Source organism: Hylaeus volcanicus, chromosome 4 (genome assembly GCF_026283585.1).
Source record: "Hylaeus volcanicus isolate JK05 chromosome 4, UHH_iyHylVolc1.0_haploid, whole genome shotgun sequence".
Lineage (NCBI taxonomy): Eukaryota > Metazoa > Arthropoda > Insecta > Hymenoptera > Colletidae > Hylaeus > Hylaeus volcanicus.
Window position 1 is genome coordinate 8901355 of NC_071979.1, and position 22384 is coordinate 8923738.

Genomic DNA, 22384 nt, shown 5'->3' on the forward strand with positions numbered 1-22384 from the left:
TGGCTTAATTGAAATTATGTTTGTTTCAGTAATCACGTCTTGGGAATGAGTAGCGGGATCGAGGAAACGGGATCTGTTCGACCCTGGATGGCGATAAACCTTCTGTTAGCTTGGATCATCGTCTTCCTCTGTCTGAGCAAAGGTGTTCAAAGCTCTGGGAAAGTTGTGTACTTCACTGCTCTCTTCCCTTATGTTGTTCTGGTATGTAGTATTTTTTTTTTTTTTTAAATTTTTGATTTTAAGAATTTTGTAGGTATAGTAAAAATTCGAGAATTTATATGAGCTAATTGAAATTATAAACTTCTATATATTCTAAACACACGCGATATTAATATGACCCTACCAACAATTTTTACAAACTTCTTTGAATCGTATTAGAAAAGAATTAGGACTCGGTAAAAGAGCCCCTTCGATTATTTTGTTCTACCCGTTTACAGCCCTCGAGAAATAGTGGAAACTGCTCCTTTTGTTCTCAGATCGCTCTTTTCATTCGCGGCATTCAGCTTCCCGGTGCCAGCGAGGGCATTATCTATTATCTAACGCCCGATTGGAGAAGACTAATGTCCGCGAAAGTGTGGAGCGACGCCGCGGTGCAGATCTTCTTCGCCCTGAGCCCAGCCTGGGGCGGTCTGATAACTCTCAGCTCCTACAACAAGTTCAACAACGATTGCTACAAGGACTCGGTGATCGTCGCCATCAGCAACATCGGCACGTCCTTTTTCGCTGGTTTCGTGATATTCTCGGTGATTGGTTTCCTGGCCCACGAGCTCGACGTCCCTGTCGCCTCTGTCGTCGACCAAGGTGTTGGGTTAGCGTTCATCGTCTACCCTGAGGTGAGTTTCCATCTCGAACTTGTTATCATTAAGTTTCTTTGGTAAAATATTTGTATTTGCATAAAAGATAGCTCCTTTAAGAAGGAATTTGTTTAAAAAAAAATATAGGTAGTCGCACGTCTATCGGTTGCACCTGTCTGGTCGCTGCTCTTCTTCGTGATGCTTCTCACCTTGGGTCTCGACTCGCAATTCGCCTTGATGGAGACAGTTACCACGGCCATACTCGACGCATTTCCGTCATTAAGACACTATAAAACGTGGGTCGTCCTGGCTGTATCTGTTTTCGGTTACGGCGGTGGCATAGTCTTCACTACTAACGTAAGTATTCTCCAAGTTTTTTCATAGTCTTAACAAATTATAAAAAAATTATATCATCCAATATTACGAAGCAAATGAGTTAAAATTCTTTACATTTTGATACTTTAACTCAATCTCGATCAAATTTATGTTGATGTAATAATGATTCGTCAAATTTCTCCGCTATATTTCCAGGCCGGAGTGTATTGGCTACAACTAATGGACAAGTACGCAGCCAATTGGTCAGTGTTACTGATCGCCATAGGCGAGTGTATTCTGGTCGGTTGGATCTATGGCGCGCATCGATTTCTCGACGATGTTCAGCTGATGATAGGCCCACAGAGTCGCCTCTGGAGGTTTTTCTGGACCTGGATGTGGAGGATCGTCACCCCAGCGACCCTGTTCTTCATTCTTTTCTTCAATTGGATCGAGTACCAGCCTCTCACCTACGGTGGCTACGTTTACCCCACATGGGCGAACGCCGTTGGATGGATTATCGGCATGATACCCGTTCTGGTCATCGTTGGCATGACTCTCGTACGTAATTAACGTTTCATCAACAATTTCACGGAATAACGAGGCGCGCTGGGCGATTTTATCATTCATACCCAATCAAATTATTCGATAAACAGAATTCCATAGTCGCGACGAGCAAAGCTAATTCGTCATAAACAAACTGCGGACGTTTATGCATTTATGCAAAAATATGTAAAATACATGTTACATTGTTTAGAAAATAAGGCACATTTTTATCTGCATCTGTGAAAATATGAATTTGCATAAACGTTTGCATGATCATAGGTGTTATTGGTGAATTCGTTCGTCACTTTGATAGAACACTGGTTACAAAATATTGATACACATATACAAATTCATGATGGAACGCGTGGGACAAGACGAGATACATATTTCAAATTGAATAAAAAGTATAAATTTATGATGAAGAATTTATTTAGTAATATCAAAACTATTATTTAATGTTTGACAGACTCAGCTGAGAGACCATCGTCGACGATCCGCCTACGACGACGACGACGACGATGACGACGACGACCTGGACAACAGGCCGTCCTATCAGAGACACGGTAAAGGTAGAACGAAGAAGAGCAAGGGCAGGAGCGTATGGTGTCGCGCCAAGATGCTTCTGCAGCCAACACCCGATTGGGGCCCCGCCACCAGAAATCCATCGACCCCGTCGAGGACCCTCACTCACACCCCGTCGCCAGGTAATCAGAAACTTAATTAAACTCCCCTGGTGTGCATCTAAACGCCATCATCCGATAGAATGTGTATTTCAATAATAAACATGTCGTGGTTGAAGCTTACGCGCCCGCGCAATCACCAGCCCATCAGCCTCCGTTGTAATCGGATTTATGCCGCCCGTCGACATAAATAGATAATTAAAGATAATTAATCTGGGTGGGTGCAGTCTGTCGCACAAAAGCTTCTACGTCACGTGGATAAAATACGTAGGGCACGGAAGGGCGAAGACTATAAAACCAAGAACGGCTTCGATATTTCTTTTTTTTTTTTTACTAATGATATTATTCAGAAAGAGTATGAAAATAATTTTGTGACGAAGTTTGTACAATTTTTGTGAACTTGAAATGTATTTTTCTGAAAACATAATTTCAAGATAAAACACTTCTGTCGAACAACAGTGCCACGACTATCTCATGCAACTGAAAATTTCATATCGTTTTTTAACGTAAAGTGGTCGACGATAAGTGAATATTTGGATGCCTGAGTTCGAATGAGCTCTATGTTTACTGTTTTTTTTTTCATTTAAACGCATCAAGTAGCTCGAAACGAGTCAATCTATTTTATCGACAATTTTCGTGCCACAAACCTGAGCTCCAAGAAGCGGTAGGGTTAGGTACGCGTCTCTTAGCGAATTACCGCGCCACTCGGAGACAATTCGTCGCGTTTACTATCGCGGAGAATATTCCGAGATGTTTTTCTTTCTTCGTCTAACAAGACTCTTTTAAGTAAGTCTATATAAAATGTCCACAGGAGCGAAAGGGCTTCCCAAGTACACTACTAATACCATTTATGACTTACCGTCTTAGCTTCTCGTTACGTTTACGAGGGACGCCGTATTTGTTCCATTAAGTAGAGGATTTGTGCGATGGACTATAATATATCGAGGTGGGCACTCGTTATATTGCAGAGTGACGTCAGGAGCACGCGAAATCTCGAGCAGGTGCGACGAGAACGTGTTTTTCTTTTATTAACGGGATCGTCAGGTCCGTGTTGGGGTCTCCGCCTACGCGTGTGCCAGCATAATCGATAACGGGTTGTGTCCGGGTCGACTACTTACGCAAAGATGGGTAGCATCATAGCATGCTTATCCGGATAGCAATTTCCAATAAGATAATTAGATAATTAAATTAAATATAAATAACTTTCAATTCGTTGCTTGTTAAATGATCATTAGAATTTTAATTGCGCGCTACTCGGGCGCTGTGATTGGTCGGCGATTTTTCGTTAATAATTCAAAAACTAAGCACCATCCGACATTTTTGCAAAGGAAATTGTGATTCGGAATCGTCTCGGCTACCTTCCATTTCCGACTCTTGCACTAATTCTGGGACACCATGTATAAATTATTTTGCTCTGTTACTGTTACATCAACTTCCAAGCTGAGAGCTCCAAAATATCCGAGTCGAAAAAGAATCTTTCGTGACAACACAATATTCAACAAAATTCCACTTTTCCACTTTAACGTAGTTTAATAAATGTGTGACGCAGGGCAACCAGCAGGATACGACTCGGTGCGAGACACCATAGTCCTGGTGAACGGTCAGCCGATGATGTTGCAGCCTTCGAGCTCGACTGGCACCTCTCAGAAGCTGCCTGGACCATCGATCCTCAAGAACTCTAGTAAAACCGACTTGATCACGTCTCAACAAGTCTGACATGATGTTCATTTTACCTCCGATGAGAAGTCTGCCGAAGAATCTGTCGCCACGAACACAACACGCCAGTAAAAGGTAGTTGCGTATCGCGGATAGGCTCGCAAACGATCCACGGATCGATGGCGAATTCAAGGAAGGACGAAAAGATAGAAGAAGAATTTATAAGGAGACTATTTTCTTTTATATACATACCTAACGCAATCCTAGTATCTTCTATTATACATTTTATTTTTCATTTCTTTTGAAACAAGTTGAAAGTGTTTTACCCCCGTTTCCAGAGATACCAACTTCACTGAACCGAATCGAAAGTGTCCAAGCCTTCTTTGACGAACTTTTAGAGATTTTATAGTTTATTTTAGAATTCATAGTTCGACACGCCTTATTATTCAGTGAAGGTGAACCGACGAACGTTGATTTAGCACCGAAACGGTTACGGCTAATTAAAAGAGTTTATTTAATTGCCGGTATTCCTAAGCGCGAATCGCAATTGAATCTTCGACATCGTGATTCGACTGTTGCAAGCGTTTAGGTCCGTCGCACGATCGACCTGCAAATTGACGAGGAGACGAAGAACCTGTGAAACGCTCCGTACACGCTACGATGTGAACATTATTTATTGTAAACAATTACGCTACTCCACTGCTTTCGATTGTACATAAGAAAACGTAAGAAATTAACCATTGTGTACGTGCTCTAGAGAAGAAAATTATGGTATCTATCGTTTCACGCGAGCGACACGCAAAGTTAGAACGAATAATGCCGTTTATCCGGATTAAATTGACGCACCTCTAAAGTGGGGTGCAATATCACTGGACGATTAATTGCTCCACGTGGGAGATTTAACCATGGTAATGTTATTCCAGGCTTTCATGGCTTACTTCAGGGTTGATATTAACAGAAGCTTGTTGGTACAAATCGTGTCTTTTGGATAAGATCATCGACGTTTATTCAGCAATGCAGATGGCTTCTTCAAGGGTCGAATGACACACTGATGAAAAATTTGAGTTTTTGACTTGATTCTTCAGAGTTGACATTAACAGAAGCTCGTGGATGTAAGACTTCGGATACCCTTAGTTTCGTGAGCATTGCAGCTGGCTTCTTCAAGGGTGAAAAAATGCACAGAGTTGGATTAGGTGTAGATTAAGTTTGAGTTTTGTCCGAAATATCACTGAAATATCATTATTTCATTTGACGTCTTAAGAAGCTAGTAACACTGAAGAAACATCAAACAGTCTTAACCAAATGACACGACTTACACTTAGAAGCCCCATTATCAATCATGGTAATGTTGCTTGCATAGCGACGGGTTTAGACATTCGACGTAGGCAGTTCGAAAACATCAAGTTGAATTTCCTTACCCAGTGTCAGGGCACTTTATCGCAAAAGGTTCATTGTTGCAAGGTCATTCGGACGTTAAAGGAGCCGTAAGTTTTGTAAATTTGTAGCTTCGTGATCGCTGAGCATTTTTCCATGTTGACTCGCGAAATGCTTCGCACGAGAATTGTTATCGTTTTGGAGAGAATTCCAACAGTGCTGAAACGAGTGGTTCCAGAAGAATTGGCAGATGGTTTGCGGTGCAAAGATTGTTTAATTAGTTTAAATTTTTACATTCGTTACTTCATTACTTCGGGACACCAGGATATCTATTCTGATTATTGCAACGATACAACGTTGGTATCAGTGTCACTAGACGCTGTATCGTTAGCAACTTTGAGAGATTTAAGCTGGGTGACATATGACTGATGACACGTGGGATTTTTTAACAATTATACAAGGTAGAGGCACCAGTAGTTGACACATTATGTATACAAAACGTATACCATTTAAATATTAATGTCGAAATATGTAAAATAAATCAAGAAAAAGATGCTTTTATGGATCGAAGTATTGCTGTTTAATCCTCTGAAACGCTTAATAATTCAGCGAAGTGTGAAAAAAAACCGAATTTGTATCCCCTACCAAACATAAATAACAACTTATCTCGAGTTATGGAGCGAATAAAAAAAGTTGATGCATACGCCAATGAAAATCCCAGAAATGCTGGTACAGACGCCAATGAATGTTTTGGTCGCACCCAGGAGTTCCAGGAAAAAGTACCGCTCCTTAGAGCTTCACGAACGCGTTTCTTGGAATTTCAGGAGGCCGCGCGGCGCACCCCTCACTCTATCTAGCAAGTCTATCGCTTCCGAAAATGTAAACAGCGATAGCTCGGAGTAGAATCGTCGGATCTCTTTCAAAGAATATTCAAATTGAAGGGCGCAATTTCTGCTATCTGATAAATGTTTATCATCAACGTTACACATTTTTAAACATTTTGTTTTGTTTATTGCTGTACTGAACGCGAAATATAAGTATGATTAAGTAAAATAACACTCGTTCGGGAATTTTAATTATTAATTTTAATTAACACTAAGATAACATCGTTTCAAGAAGATTTTAATAGTCAATTACTGGTGCTTCTACTTTACACGCTCCACATACTCATGACACGTATCTGTTAGTATTAAAAACCCCAAGTGTATCCTAGTAATTTTTCAGATACAATCGATCCTCGAACCTGAACTTCTTCATATCTTCAAATTAGCTCAGAGTTGAGCTTAACTTTGGGTGGTTTCGCCTAAATCCACGTTTCCACGTGCCCAATACGCACATTCGAATCATTTATATTTCGTTAGCGAACGAAGCAATCTGTAAAAGTTTCTCTTGACTCCAGCTGAACGTTGGATGGAATTGCCTAAAGACACATTCCCGCTTGTGCGACGCGTGCATTTGAATTATTTGTGGTAGTGGCTGTAAAAATCGTTGTAGCTACACTAGAGTGTTTCGTTAGAATAAATTATGTTTTCTTGAATGTAAATTAAGTCTTTATCGGTAACATAGATGGTTACTGCTCGTACGAGAGCTAAACCAAGAAGATTGGTATTTTTAAGGTGGTACAATTTCTATGATAACAACTATATACTGATTTTCACCAGTAAGTAATGTGTTCTGCAAAAGTTTGCTCAGATTTGAGCCGAACTTCGAGCTGAGCCACCTAAAGCTACGTTCCCATGTTTGCAACGTGTGTATTACAATTATTTACGTTAGAAAGAAAAGCTAATGTTTATTTCTTTATCTTTCGTTCTTTACTCAAATTTTGCTCGTTCGTATACTCAGAAGATTTTTAAATAAATAACCAAGGGTTAGATCAACTCTATCTTAATTTTTCATAGAAAATTGCGAAAAGTGGGAAAATTTCATTCAGGGAATCCACGTGAACGCTCAAGCGAGAATGTGACTTTAGGTGGTTCGATTAGGGGCTCGAGGCAAGTTCAGATCGAACCTTTCACGTTGTACCCAACAATTATCACTCATAGTTCTATAAATTCACTCATCGATACGCAGTATCCTTTATTTCTCGACACAGTTCCACTTATGCGAAGGAATTTACATGGGAAATTAAACGAAGTGGACGAAAGTATGGTCGAGGGAGGAAAGAGAAGACGCCAGGCGTAGACAGTACATAGCATGTTCCTAAAACGGAGTAATTAGTGTTATCGTCATTCCTACATTGCCTCATCGGTGTCCTCCAACAGAGAAATGGCAACAATCGTCAGTCGACGCGAATAGATTATTTTTGTCAAGCTGGTCGTCGCGATTGTTGCTTTATTTTTGGCTGATGTTTTGACTCTTTAACCGACGGTCACCCAATCCATTGGTAATACTCTCGCAAACTATTACATATTCAGAAGCATACACATATTTATCTCCACGTCTGCCATAATCAAAGGCAAACAACAGTGGAAATAATTTATATCTCTGTATCAAAGGACTGCTGTATAAAATTCTTTTGTTGCTCTAAAATTGGCGTTTCCCTTAAAGCCTAAAATATTGTCTTACGAATTAGAAATAATTTATATCTCTGTATCAAAGGACTGCTATATAAAATTCTTTTGTTGCTCTAAAATTGGCGTTTCCCTTAAAGCCTAAAATATTGTCTTACGAATTAGAAATAATTTATATCTCTGTATCAAAGGGTTGCCGTATAAAATTCTTTCGATACTCTAAAATTGGCGTTTCCCCTTAAAGTCTAAAATATTTTCTCACGAATTAGGGTGACCGTCGAGTGTTTACATGTACGCGCGCCTCCGATTACTATTATTTGCCGGCTGTCAGGAATTTCAGGGAAATAGACTAAGTAGCCGATGCGTTCACGCACGAAGACTGCATGCCACCGTAAAAGGGGATATTTTTGCGTCGATCACGCACAGGGGAAGGTAGGGGGGTGTTGGAAAAAGAAGAAGGGGTGTCGTTTCACGGGTCAGCGGGAAAACGTTTCGGATCGTTCCCGACCCAACATAGGAAATATAAATAAACAAGAAATATAATTAAGTCGGCGATGTCGAAATGCCAGACAATTACGCGTACGTACAGTCAATAACGTGAAAGATCGTGATTCTTTATTTTTTATGTGACCCCATTTGTAAAGTGTTGCTAGCTGTATCGTATGTATAACATTTATCGTACTTCGTATATATACATATACATGTACACACGTTACAGATATACATATAGTATATATACATATGACATATACAATATAATATATATTATAAATAATATATTTATAGACGCTTGTACACTGGTGTACGCGTCCTATAGTTTATTACGTGTACAAAAGAAGCATAAAACTACACGATCATCGTTGGATATAAGAAGCTGAGGGCGAGACAAACCAATGAGAATACAACAAGAGAATATAAACAATTAACATTTACCGAACCTGTTGCGTTCAAATGAAGTAAAAAAGAAAAACAGGAAACTAAATATGTTAACTCATATCCGTGAGCGTGCGAAAGTAATATGTTGCGTGATACGATGCGTTTTTTGTGAGCAAATGATGAAAGTGTGTACGGTGCGAGCGTATACGTATATTTTTTAGCGTAAAACGGGCCTAACTCCACTTTTCGTCCTCTCAACGATCCGCGCGCCGTTGGATGGTTGCTTAGAATTTTAAAAAAAGACTTGTTTCCTTCTCTTCGATCCTGGTTATTGTAATTTTTAATTTGTACACTTTACTTCCTTGGTCAAAATTAAAGTAAGTCAGCTAAGTAAGTAAGTAAGTTACTTTCGCAATTGTTCGCGCAAGTTATTTTATTATTTAAAAATATCTTTGTGCATCAAATGTTACGCAGAATGTTTTAAAATATATAACACCAATGCAAAAGCAGGTAATTCATTTTGAAAAAGAATTACTACGATAAAAAATGCAATTCATTTTACACGAAACTATGTTCTCAAGATAATCGATTTTAAAAATATTGCGAGAGGTAGCGCGTACTTTAGTAAGGAACTTATGAAACCCAGATGAATTTAGTTAGTAATGAATTAGTTTAGTAACGATAAGTGTTCGAATAGTTCTTCCCTACGGTTACCAAGTGTCATCAGTATTTTTGCTAGGAAAACAATTTTTTTAATTAGAACTCGCTACTTCTGTACACTGAAATTAACCCAGTTATGGCTGATACATATAGAAGTGTGTTAAAAATGTTAAAAATGTGTGTTGAATAAAAATTTTAAATATGTCGTTGTTCTGTTTTGATATTAGATATGTTAGGCTAACGTCTTTCTAGAAGGAAGGCTCGTTTTAGGTATCCTGTTACGCCTAATCTACTCGTGGTAAAATGTTTCAAAGAAAAAAGTAAAAAAATTGCAGCCTTACCTGGGTTAAGCAACAACGCGAACTCGAAATTGTTTCATTTAATTACCTCAAGAACGAAGGTTCGTGCAAACAATTTTAATCTACACTTCTCAGAGGATCACCTCTTTGTAAACTGTGCTATATATTTTAGGACACTCTGTGCATGGAAACCGTCACGGTTTAGTTTGAGTAAACGTTGCGTTACGGGTTTCGTCCAATTTGCAAACAATCGAAGTGGACGTTAGGAGTAAGTAATCGGCCCTTACGTTTAGATGTAAGTAATCCCCCCCTCGCCATCAATCCTTTGCTCAAAAGGACGAACTAGTGGAGGAGGATCCTCGCCATTCGCGCCCAAGACGGATCCTCGTTGACCTAATTAACGTTTTAGAATCTAGTCGTTGTTGATACTCAGAGCTTCAAAGAATAGGCAAATCATTCGACAGAACGATAACTCGAATCCCAAGATAGGAATTCGTTTCGAATCGAGCCACGCATCTCGAGGACAATGAAAGTTTACCCAGTCGATTCACTTCGAGACACCAAACATTCTCCAATCGATCTTCCACTGACACGATTAATGTAAGAGTCTAACATTTCGGGAAAATATTAAACGTAAGAAGGTCGTCTTTATTTTGTTACGCGATATCATTAGGTCGTTTGGATTTGTGTATTATCGGATCGTTTGCTGTTAGGTTTTTATTTTGTAATTGTAGAAGGAACAGTCCACCGGACTGGATAAATGGATCATGATATAATATGACTACGAAGATCGTAAGAAAAATTTGCATTCTAAATATTTTTGTACATAGTTATTAGTATCGTGATTTATCCTTGAATTTATTCCATCAATTTCTTTTATTTTCTAAATAACTTAAAGTTAGACACTAAACAAATATACACGAAATTACTAGACGCGTTTCTAATTAGCCATATCCAAGACACGATCAAATTCCTTCATTGATACATTGATACAGACGAATTCTCTTCGGCGATTGCTGATGAACAAACTTGGGATTCGCGATGAAAGTGTGACTGATAGATAAGCATTCCAGAAAACTTAATTGTCCTTAGGCTAGGTAGGCGAATCTGATGCTGGTTTAAAAGGAATTTAAAGAAAAAAAATCAAACTAGCTCGTCATTAACAACAAACAACAATAATAATAATACATATTAATTATAAAAGTTATGTTACAAGTAAATAATAATAATAATAATAATAATAATAATAATAATAATAATAATAATAGCGTTAGCAGCCGGGGTTTAAGCCGGCTAGGCCGCGTGGTCGACTGTCCTAGGTAGGGTTAAGATTCCAGTGACGTAGAATTATCAGTAACAACACGGTAACATTGCCAGTAACAATAACAAAAAGAGAAACAAACACCACCAGGTGTCGATTACTATTTTAACGTAACTTTGGTTGAGCAGTTTAGCTGTGTCCATTTATGCGAGAGTGAGGATTGTGCCTGGCGTTCAAACGACCTTGAACGTCAAATTCTTGCCTATAAACCCATAGTTTAACTTCGATATTGTAGACGAATGAAATTGTCCAAATTTTTCCTTGGGAAATTTTCAATAAATCCATTTCACTATTTTAGCAAAGAAATAAAAATAGAAATAATCTAGAGCTTGCTCTAATTACTTACATCTAACATCGGATCGTAGGGGTTTAATGGTTTTCGCGGCACTAGGTAACGCGTTTTAATTTTTATATAGCCGAAACAATTTGTCGAGGGTCTAGTGAACATACATCATTTTTGCTCAATTTTATTTCATGTTTTCGATGACCTCTAATTAATCAAAATAAATCAGAATTTAATTTTGTGGGTCGTGGCAAATCTTTTCATTCATTTGAATTTAACGTTGACAAGAATGACCTAGAATAAAATATATGAGAAATGTAAATAAAAGGAAAGAAAGATAGTAGCATAAAAGTAGAATAGCAGCGTAAACGTCAATTGTAGTAAAATTGATAACATTAATAATATCGAGGAATTCAAAGTTGGTCATAAAATAAACTTTACGTTTTAATAGACGCTTTAATAAATATTCTTGTATTAATTAGAAGTAACAGAGACCCTTGACAAATTGTCTAGCATTGAAAAATTACAATTTATCGTAGCTAAACCGAAAGTATCACTTAGGTTGTCTCGTGTTACCGCTACAGAAGCACACAGGCGATAGTCGTAAAACATTCGTTCGGGGATCTCGATTTACCGAACGGATTTATGGTTACCGGGTTATGTTACGGACTTTACGTCACTAAGAGCAACCAGTAGAGCGAACAGTACAAAGTAACGTGTCCTAGAGCCAATCGAGAAAGAGGAAAGCGTTCAAGAGCGAGATACACAGATGTGTTTAAGGAGTCTTCTCGTTTTAGTGCCCAAAAAATTAACTCATATTTGCTCATTTCTTATAGAGAATGTACGAGTTGGATTGTCCTCAAATTTGGCACGTGGGTTCGTTAATCACTTATCAAGATTTTCGAATTTTTGGACTAAAAAAAAAACGAACATTGACAAAATGACGACACTTGAAAAAAAAGTCTTATTTTTATCAGCATTCTTTGATTTTTCTGAACCGTGAAAAGATGTAATAGTTTTTTAATTTTAATTAGGATTGGTGCACTCAAAATGGAGTTTTCTTTAATTAAATTGAGTTGTTTTTATTTTAGCAATTTCACAAATTTTTGGAACATCTAAACCGAGAAGACCTCTTGTGTTTCGTGAAAGCGATTATATTAGTTATTCCTTCTCGTTAAGGCAGATTTTTGTACGTCGTCGGACGGTCGAAAGAACGATAACAAACCGCAAAGTAAAATTCCTGATCAAATGTTCAAACGAAAGAAAAAAGGGAACCGTTCGCTTGTGTTTGCGATCGAACTTTCGCGCGTTCTATCGTGTCTCTCGATTTCCTCTCTGATTTTTATTAATTATTATATTATTTATAGGAGTATTTGCCAACGAAAATATGGTTGAAAGGTATACGAAACTGTATACTCGAATATGTTTCTTTAACCAACCGTCGATTTTATTTATATATGAATGGTAATTAAGGGCTAACTAACATCAAATTAATACTGATTCAATTTATCTTCAATTAAAACGAGAGGCACTATTAGAACGTGACGAATGATATACAATCAAAATACAAGAAAATGTTATTATTCGACACACGAGGGTAAATCCATGGACATATAACAATATGTCTGTGACATATTTTCTAGAAGAAGAAAAATTCTAGAAGCATGTTCCAACATTCGAAATTAATTTTAATGAACATGAAATTAAAAATAATCATCGTGAATGTATACAAAAAAGAATAAAGTTAATTATAGCTCAAGCATAGTTCACTCCACATTAATTACAAATGATTTGTAAACTGTGAGAAGAAAGTTACTTCAAATTTTTCGAGTTGCAAATCAGATTGCAAGCTTCCCAATGATTAATTACAAACAGATTATGTTCGCTGTTTGATTCGCCCTCGTGCGTAAGGTCAAGAGTAGTCAACAGGGAGTTAAGGAGACGAACGAGAATACTGAAATTATATATTGTATCTATATTGATCAAACACGTATATATATATGGAGGCATAGATATGTATATATGTATGTATATAAAAAAGAGAAGTATATACATATGTATACACGTTGTTGCATAATGTTAGCGACGCTCCCCACGCATAGAAAAATGGGGGGGAAAGTTTTACGCGTGACGAGTTCAATTCGAGATGTTTATCGTGCGTTGACAATTTGCGAACAAGTAAGAAGAGGTTTAACAAAACAAATAAGACGATATTCGAAGGACGATGAGTATATATATATATATATAATATCGGAAATTAAGAAATTGTATTAATATACATGTACATTGCATTGAGGAAGATATATACATTATGTAAATTCTATGTAAATGTATATGATGCGTGTGTAATTAATAAAGTGTTGATATATATGGTTGACGATACGTCTCCGTCTGTTTCGTTTCCTCCTGGTTCTATGATTGTTTGCCTTAACGTTAGATCGAATTAAATTAATAGTAAACTCTAGTCTATCCTTCCTTTTTGGTAAATATTTCTTATAAATACCAGTCGATTAAATCTACGAACGGTTCTCTCTCGTTAGAGACTTTAGAAGCGTTTTTTTTTTTTTTTTTTTGGTGCATTTCGTTGCAGCATTTGGATTGAGACTTCTGGGTTACATTAACACTTTGCCATCTGGATACTTTTCGTAAACTTTTGACGATTGTATGACTTGATTTAAACTTCTATAACTTTTGATTGTAGTTGATTCAAGCTTGAAAGAGTGTAAAGAGTTCATAGGACCTCAAGTGATCTCCAATATGTACGTCTATTAAAAATGAACTCTTATCTACTACTCGTCAATATTATCTCTGATGTTTACTTTATCTCGCACGCAGTTAGTGTAAACACGTTTGCGTACGTTTACCAGCTCAAAGAGGAATATCTCTCCGTCTGGTTGGCAACCTGTTAATTGTTCGATGAACACAACAATGGTAAAATAAACAGGCACGATTTGGAGTACAATCATGCGCATCTATCATCGTCAATTATTTGATGAAGTTTCTTATTAATTCATTCTATTTCACGCCTCTGTGATGTATGCTGGTACGAATATTTCACAAAACAATACAACAACATTAATAATATATCATTTTGCATTACCGTATACATTCTCTTCTTCGCATTTGCATACGCCGTAAAAGCATACGATCTATAGTCTACTTAACATTCGTTATTTCTTTAGATTGGCTCAGGTTTCGTAAAAGGTATATCTTAAAAAATATTGTCGAATTTTTAACTAACCAAGCAGTGCACAGATGTTTTAAAACTTTGAGAACGAAGTCTTTGTTCCTCTTAGAAATTGTTCATCGACTACTCGTAGCTGTCATCCGTGTAAGTGTTGAAGGACGGAATGTTTACATTCGTATTGCATCGGTGAATCGTTCTATTCGCATAAAAAGAAGAGTGAACTTGACAAGCAACCTTTACACACTTGTCCTCGAAACTGTATTAGTAAACAAACTGTCGTTCAATTAAAGACAATCATTTGGCAAAAAAATATCGTCATGATATCTTCGATAAGTCTTTATCTGATGGTACGTGACTCGATAAGTGTGAATTCTTCGTAGAGGCTGTCAGTTCTTTTAAATACCACAGTAATAATAGTTATCTAATCAAATTTATAGTAATGTAATAAACTAGGATTTTGAAATTTGAAATTGACTACTGAATTCGATGTTACGTTTAGTTGTGACTCTCGCCTCTTTAGGCGGTGATTCAGTATTTATCACGTATAAAAATAATCTTCACAGGTGTTTCATATGTTTCTGTACCATTCGGTAATCATTCATCGATTTGATAACCCTACGTATCATTTCTCTTCTATCGATGTTTCTATTCCGTTCGTTCAAGAGTTTTCTTCGTTCCACTCAGCCTATCGACGTTCCATCGCGCAAAAATCGCCAGAGGCCTCATAAAATTCGTAATTTTCTCTTTTTTACTTTTTGATAAAAAAACAGATCCATCACTTAACCGACACCGTCTACTACGTATCCCTCATTTAAAATACAATACCACTTGTGTTTTAGCGACATCCCGAATCCTGAAAGCTCCTTTTGGACAACCTTTAGCAAAGACCACATCAAACTTCGCAGACTTCCACACGAAGGAAAAACGACAGAGTGAACTCTTAGTCGCCAGAGTTTTACCAGAGCACGCGCACGTCTTTAAAAATTACGTGGTGGTTGGTGGTGGGCCAAAAACGACCTTGCTCCTGGAAACAGCGCCAAGTACTGGCTTCACCAAGATGAAGAAACCAGCGATGAACAGCGACGCAAAGACCAGGCTCCTCCCAGTTTCGGCGATAGGCGACCATTTGTAGGTGCCAGTGATCACAGAGGCAAACAGTAGTACGGTAATGGCGATGCCACCGAACGCGTGCATGATCTTCAGAAGGACTGGCCTGAATCTCGGGTAAAGCCATTTGGGGTTGTTCGTGACGATCCCGAAGCCAGCGACCAGGAACGCCAGGATGATGCTGATCAGGCCCAGGATCGAGTGCGGGCTGGAGAAATGGGGTCTGTTGTGGTTGACCTTGTTCGCCACGATAATGATCAAACCGATCAGCACGAGGGTCAGGCCTGCTGTGTGCAGGATCCAGTGCATCGTCACCCTGTTCACTCTCGAGATCTTGTGACCGATGTACGCCTCGCCAGAGATGCTGAAGACTGCCTCTGCCATCAGAAGAGCCACCTGAGGCAAAGAATGTTTGGTTTAATGGGTGGATTAGTTTGGTTTGTTGAGCATATTAAAATAGTCAGAATTTATATTTAAAAAATTCTAAATTATTTCAACGAGTTTCCCAAAGTTGTTTTCAAGCGATTTTCTTCCTGTGACTTTTTCATAATTTTGCAATCAAACGTTTAAGCAAAGATACTAATCAATTGCTACGACCTTAAATGTATGTGGTGTCAGATCGTCCACGTCTGGAAGATACTGTTGTCACCACGAAATACGTAGGCTTAAAATAGACCTAGATTCTTGGTCGGTGTACTTTCATTACGTGTTTCATTCAGCAAATTGGTGTTATCTAGTTAACTACTTACTCCGAGGCTCATGCAGATAGGATGCCAGGAGAAGAATGAGTAATTTTGAAACGCCACTGTTAGTATGTATATCACTGGCGCTAGTAGAAGAACGTGAGTGAGGGTTGAAAACACCATGGTCACAACGCTCGGTGGGCCCTTGCCTGTTGGTGGGTCAGACATCGTAACTTTGTGACTGAAAGCACATAGAATTGGAATTTTAACGTTCAATTAACTTCTAACTTTTACAACATACTCTGGAAGTAACACAAATCAAACAACAGTTATCAAACAAATTTAATGATCCTTGAATCTATACAAATTTTTGCTTACAGAATTCTAATAAACCTTTAACGTACGACACTATCTTATAAAAGAAATTTCAAGACTGAGACTTGAGATCTATAATAGAAGATAAGAGCTTACTTTGATACATAGTAGTTCAAGTTTATCAGAGGCTATTTCAGTACTGTTTTAATTAGTGTCATAGTTGTGTTTTCATTAATCTTCTTAATTTATAATCCAATAATACCACAATATCGTACATTTCCACAAAACAATAGCATAAGAAATGGCATTTCGAAAGAGCCAATGTGCTCCAAAGGGCACAAAAAAAGGGAAATATACAGACATAAACAAATGAAAATAGAATAAAGAAGAGCAAAGTGAATTTATTAAAGAAACATCAATTATAACGACACAATAATTGTATAAATATATAAATAGGTACAAAATGTGCACACAATATTTAGGTTGCAGCCAGGTAATTTCAATTGAAAGATTCGTGTCAAAGTGTAGGAGCCAATTCTGGAAAAGCGTGAGGCAAGAGGATGAGAAGACTCCCATTCTTCGATTTACAAGAGAGTCACAGCGAATTCTTTCTGCGCAACGGCTCCTACGATCGTTTAAATGCGCGACGTGTGATTCATTGCTAATTACGCGGCACGATTCCTCGTTTCTTTCAGCATCCACTTGGGCGAACTTGCGGAACCGCAGCCTTTTGCAATTGCACAAGACTCGAACTTAATAAATGGGGCTAGCGATTAAGTAGATGGTGAGATCGAACTGTCGGTTATTACTACGAATTCGCTCACGTTTAATTTGTGCTACTTGAAGAGAAAAGAGTCCAGGAATGTTTATGACACTGTAGACTGGCCGAGTTTGTTGGGATTTAGATATGCGATAAATTGTTATCGCGACATTTTTGTATCTCAGTGCAATTGATAAACGTCAGGTCAGGAAAGAGATTGCTATACATTCGGATGGAATCCATGGATTGAGATGATTTATAAATAATTTTCGCGGCATGTTAGGAATAATCGTGCTTTCGCAAAAGCAATCCAGAAATTTCGAGAAAATTGATTTCAAGTTGATTTATATCACAAGAGTCTCGATTAATTACAGCTTACTTTTGAAGTGCAATCGACAAAGGCGACTACTTGTTCGACGATTGCTTGATCTCTAGTACGTGTTAAGATAGTAATAATTTTTATGTCCGATTAATTCCCTTATCAGTGACTTGCGTGATCCAGTTCACGGAATCGTCACGTTTCTTTCGCAAAGTTTCTCTATCCGCTTATATCTGTTCTAATACCAGCGAGTAGAGTACAGTAATTATTGCAAACAGCGACAGGTTCAAGTGTTAACAGCTGTAAATTTTAACGACTGTTTCCTTAAATTGAATGAACCAACACGCTCGACCGACGACGGAGAGGTTTCGGATCACTGGCACTTGCGGTTGAGACAAACGGAAAGCAAAATTCCTCGTTTTCCCACGTCCCAGTTATGTGTAAATATTGCTAGTCACGGGAACAAAGACAATGATAAAACTGTTGTTTAATGGACGTTTGTAATTGAGGTCGATCGAGAAACATTACTTTGATAACCTTTGTGCATAGAGTTAGAGAATTGAATTGAATTATTCTATCGAAGAGAGATCGAATGTAGTAAGAGTGATAATAATGAGATACAGGGATAATAATAATTTTAATGAGCATTGTTCTAGTAGAGAGCGAAGTGGAAATATTCAAAATTGGAAGATTCTTGATCGAATATTTCTAAACATTTGAAGTTGGAGATGATTGAACAAGGTTCTTTGAACGATTTGGTACTTATTTAAAAGTGGATTTGATTATTGTGATAAGACCTGTGGCAATATTTAAGAGAAACTTTTAGACAAAATAAAATTATGAAATAAAATCTGAGAATAAAAAGTGTAAATTACGTTTTCATCCTTTATACACAATCCAAAGATAATTCCTCCAATCGCGCAGAAACAATACAGGCGGAGGATAATAGTAAACGGACAAGAATGAAAATTGTGAAATGTCGAATTGGTTGATAAAATTACAGATGAAATTATCCACAATTAAATTGGAGAAAATTGCGAGGCGGTTAGCAAGTTGGTCAAGAGCAATAATGGCGAATACTCGATTCGTTACCCGGGCAATTACGATCGCGGCGTGATTACATTTATTGCAGCGTAATCACGCCCACCGCAACGATCCGATTCGTAACCCAAAGTGGCATACTTTCAGACGCGCTCCGCTTTCACGGTTCCAGAGTGAAACAATACTCTCTATAGCGCGCGAAATCTCCTGTTTACACGAAACTTATTTGTAAATCTACGTTGCATAACCGCCTGGTATAAAAATAGTCTTACAAAGCAAGCATTTTTTACATTCCATCGCAAGAAGAGGATGCTGGAATGAAATTAACCAAGTTATCAATCTGTATTTGTGTTTCGATTGAATATTTTGAAGAACAAAGTTTTTCTTTCGTAGCAATACCTAAGAAGGTCTAGCTATGTTTTTCATTTCTTTTTTGGTATGTATTTATGTAGAATAATTTGTAACGAATACAAACAATTTTAAACACATAAACAAAATAAATATCATTATAGAAAGGAAATGAGGCACTTGAGAGAGTTTATGAATATCTTTTACTTTCTATCGCGTTCTTAAGTAGACCTCTGTATATACTTGTCCTAAATAATTTTATAAATATAAACTAGTTAAATCGATGCATTAACCTAGGATACTAGTATGGTCTCGTGATTGTTTTGGTTTTGAAAATTAATATGCTTATCAGCGTTGACAAGCGTGCAATAAATGTATTCGAAATTAATCCACAAGGAAAGTAGGTCTTCCAAGCAAATGAGTTCGAAGCCTTTTATCTAAAATGTAAACGTCTTTGACCAATTAGAAAAGCTTTTGCTTAAAATGGAAGCCTGAGGCTACCAATCGAAATCATGTTAAGAAATGTATTCATTGTAGCAAATTTCTGCCATCGATACAATCTTAAAACAAACATAAAATCAACCTACAAAATTATTCTACTTTTCAATTTATTTCCTTCCATAAAACAATTTTATCCCCTTTTTTTCTTTTCACCTAGACTAATGTTTACTCCAACATTATGTATCTGAATGCAAAGTCTTGACACATCCTGAATATAATTAAACACACTTGTACTGGTACTCCTGTACCAGCATGTACCATTGTTATAAATTGCCTCCACATCCTGCAAGCAATCGCCTTTCAATTCCAATAACAAATAACCAACAGATCGTCTCGGATGTCTAAGTGAAAAATTCTACTGAAAAGTTTGCCAAAGAAATTCGAGCATGCCACACGACTCTCAAGAGAACGCGTCCGGGAAAGTTGTTATCGAACGTCGAAAATTGCTCGTAAAACTCGGCATTGGATTTAAAATTGTGCTCTCTTTGGCGCTGCGGTTCACCGGAGTGTCGACCGTGTTTTTAATACGTTCACTGCAGTGTAAGTCATGCATGCCCTGTATTATGTTTCGTTGCGTGCTCGCTACACTTCATTAAACCTTTCTTACGTGCTACGAGTAGATCTCCGTTATTTTCTTACTATTTTTAACACACTTTTTTGTAGAGTGAAATTGAAAAGTCTCCCATTTGCACCATAGATCAGGTTTCTGTAACGGTAATTTGGCTGGGCCTAATGTTGGATTTTTGTTTGTTCTCTTTGTTACTGTTTGTAGAGAGGGAGGATTGTTTTACATATACAAATAGTAAACATGACGCAAGTAAAAAGGGTTTGCGGCTAAATAATCTTATCTCACAGGAGAAGCGTAACACAGTGCGTATGGAAAAGAAAATTATCGGTTCAAATTAGAAACTAAGTGTGACCCAGATACGATAAGAAACCTGGTCTTTAAACTTCTCCAATATTATTTACATAATGTTGCTCTGTGGTTCTCTGATATCTTCGAAAGCGAACGAAAACTATCGTTATTATATTTTATATATTTATGTATACTCCATATATAAATATACATACTCCAAAAAATATATTCAATAAGAAACAGAACACATTCTAAAACGAACAACATTCGTTATTTTCTCCCAAAAAATTCTTCCAACTGCTAAAAAAAAAAAAAAAAAAAACAGTAATCAATCCCAAGTTTCGACATCAGTCACACCTGTGCGTTAATTAACTCACATTTTAGATAAATTTACTATAGCGAGTCAAAATTGATACGTAGATCCACCTTTAAATTGCTTAAATTCGCAAAATAAATACTGCCTAGGTGTATTTTTCGCGAGCATCTGTGTTTCCAAACAATAAAGTTCGGAAGAGGCGTCATCAGCGAGGATGGAGTTTAATGAGACACCTGGCGAACGTCGGGCGGGAAGAACCGTCTCTGGACTCACCTTGAACGCTGTGCAATCGCTCGATCGAACCTTGGAGCGGTCGAGGACACGGGGACGGGCCGAGTTTCCGAAAACGGAGCTGCGGTTTTTTATTTAACACGGCCGTGAAAAAGAGCACGACGCGAACGACGTCCGCGGCTCGACTGAACCACGCGCTGAAGCGTACTCGCGACGATCTATCGCTGCGTTGCCGATACTCCTTACGAACACTGAGGAAAATCGTCGAATAAACGCGGCCTTGGCACGCCTAATCGCCTCGATCTTCTCCCGTTGGTATAAAATGAACGCTGATCGCGTGCTACGAGCTAGAGTCGCTCCGGCGCTCGAGTGATTCACGAGGTGGAAATTGAAGAAAAATCGGGATGAGTTAGGATGTTGGAATTTGCATTTCAGTAAATTCTGTGGTAAATTGCGTTTATTTGAGGGGGAAATGTCATTGGGAGATCAAGCATTAAGGGTGGACACCATATTAGGAGCCCAAGCATTAAGTCTCTCGGGATATTTGTTTTTACAGAGAAGAATTTGTGTAATTTTTGTTTAACTTCGATAATATTTCAGGTATATTTTAAAGTACATTTGGTAATTTTTCGAATCCATTCCACACAGAAATCTTTGCCATTTGAAATTTCTAAGTGCCCCTAACTCCTTAAGGGAGGAAATATTAGGAGTCCGAGCATTCGGTGTTGATTTAAGGCAAGACTCGCTTTTATTTTATTTTGAAGTCTCTTTCACATCGAAACGCAATACCGTTATGATACGAGACAACGGCTTATCGTAAATCTCCTAAAATTACATGCAGTGTACTGCCAGAAGCAATAATGTTACACAGGTGATTGAATAATTATTATAATAAACAGAATACAATTAGCAGCTTATGAACCGATTCATATTGTATTTAATAATACTGCGCAGTAGACATCGGAGTATATTTCATCATAAATAACTGAAATTATGTTGTAAATTATCTGGCAATATCGAGCAACGAGGCGTCAGAGTTAATAGTCGTTTATTATTTATAAACGTCGTTTCAGCCATCATAACGTATGTAATTCTCTTCACGCACACACACCAAAGACAATTTTTCTCTCAAAAAAGAACGTGTCGTAACGATATGATAAATCTATGCAAAAAATTTAATACCTGTAATAAAATAATTTGCAACGAAACGTGCAAGATCCCGCCGATACTTTCGCATTATTTCTCCTTCTGAATTTCCTCCCTAAATTGGCACTCACACGGTCCCGTGCACTCGGTCGTAGAAACAGTAGCAATATTTCATTCCAACATTTCGTCTCGGTCGAAGTGAATTACACAATTCAACGGCAAACACGTGAAAGGATGGAAGAAAGAATGCTACAAGAAAACTT

At 37.7% G+C, this 22384-nt stretch overlaps 2 protein-coding genes across 4 annotated transcripts in view; one reads left to right on the plus strand and one right to left on the minus strand.

Annotated features, from left to right (window-relative positions):
• LOC128874637 (sodium- and chloride-dependent glycine transporter 1-like) overlaps positions 1 to 13697 on the plus strand; it is a 29100-nt gene extending 15403 nt beyond the window's left edge. For all 3 annotated transcript variants that reach the window (XM_054119550.1, XM_054119552.1, XM_054119551.1), the window contains exons 6-11: positions 30 to 201; positions 477 to 833; positions 942 to 1151; positions 1326 to 1667; positions 2119 to 2356; positions 3882 to 13697. In XM_054119550.1, the coding sequence (XP_053975525.1) occupies positions 30 to 201; positions 477 to 833; positions 942 to 1151; positions 1326 to 1667; positions 2119 to 2356; positions 3882 to 4048 (1486 nt within the window). In that variant the 3' untranslated portion in view covers positions 4049 to 13697. The remainder of the gene's footprint in view (positions 1 to 29; positions 202 to 476; positions 834 to 941; positions 1152 to 1325; positions 1668 to 2118; positions 2357 to 3881) is intronic.
• LOC128874638 (transmembrane reductase CYB561D2-like) lies at positions 13562 to 21198 on the minus strand. Its single transcript, XM_054119553.1, has 3 exons — positions 21018 to 21198; positions 16355 to 16529; positions 13562 to 16001 (listed from the first exon to the last, which is right to left on the minus strand). The coding sequence occupies exons 2-3, from the start codon at positions 16514 to 16516 to the stop codon at positions 15483 to 15485; spliced, it is 681 nt and encodes a 226-aa protein (XP_053975528.1). The 5' UTR covers positions 16517 to 16529; positions 21018 to 21198; the 3' UTR covers positions 13562 to 15482.
• Between the last annotated feature and the right edge of the window lie 1186 nt (positions 21199 to 22384).

What these genes read in the sequence shown, in the direction of transcription:
- LOC128874638 (XM_054119553.1), bottom strand. Translation starts at nt 16,516, where the DNA reads ATGTCTGACCCACCAACAGGCAAGGGCCCACCGAGCGTTGTGACCATG. An exon ending in CTATCTGCATGAGCCTCGGA is followed by an intron (nt 16,002 to 16,354) that starts GTAAGTAGTTAA and finishes TCTTTGCCTCAG; the next exon opens with GTGGCTCTTCTGATGGCAGA.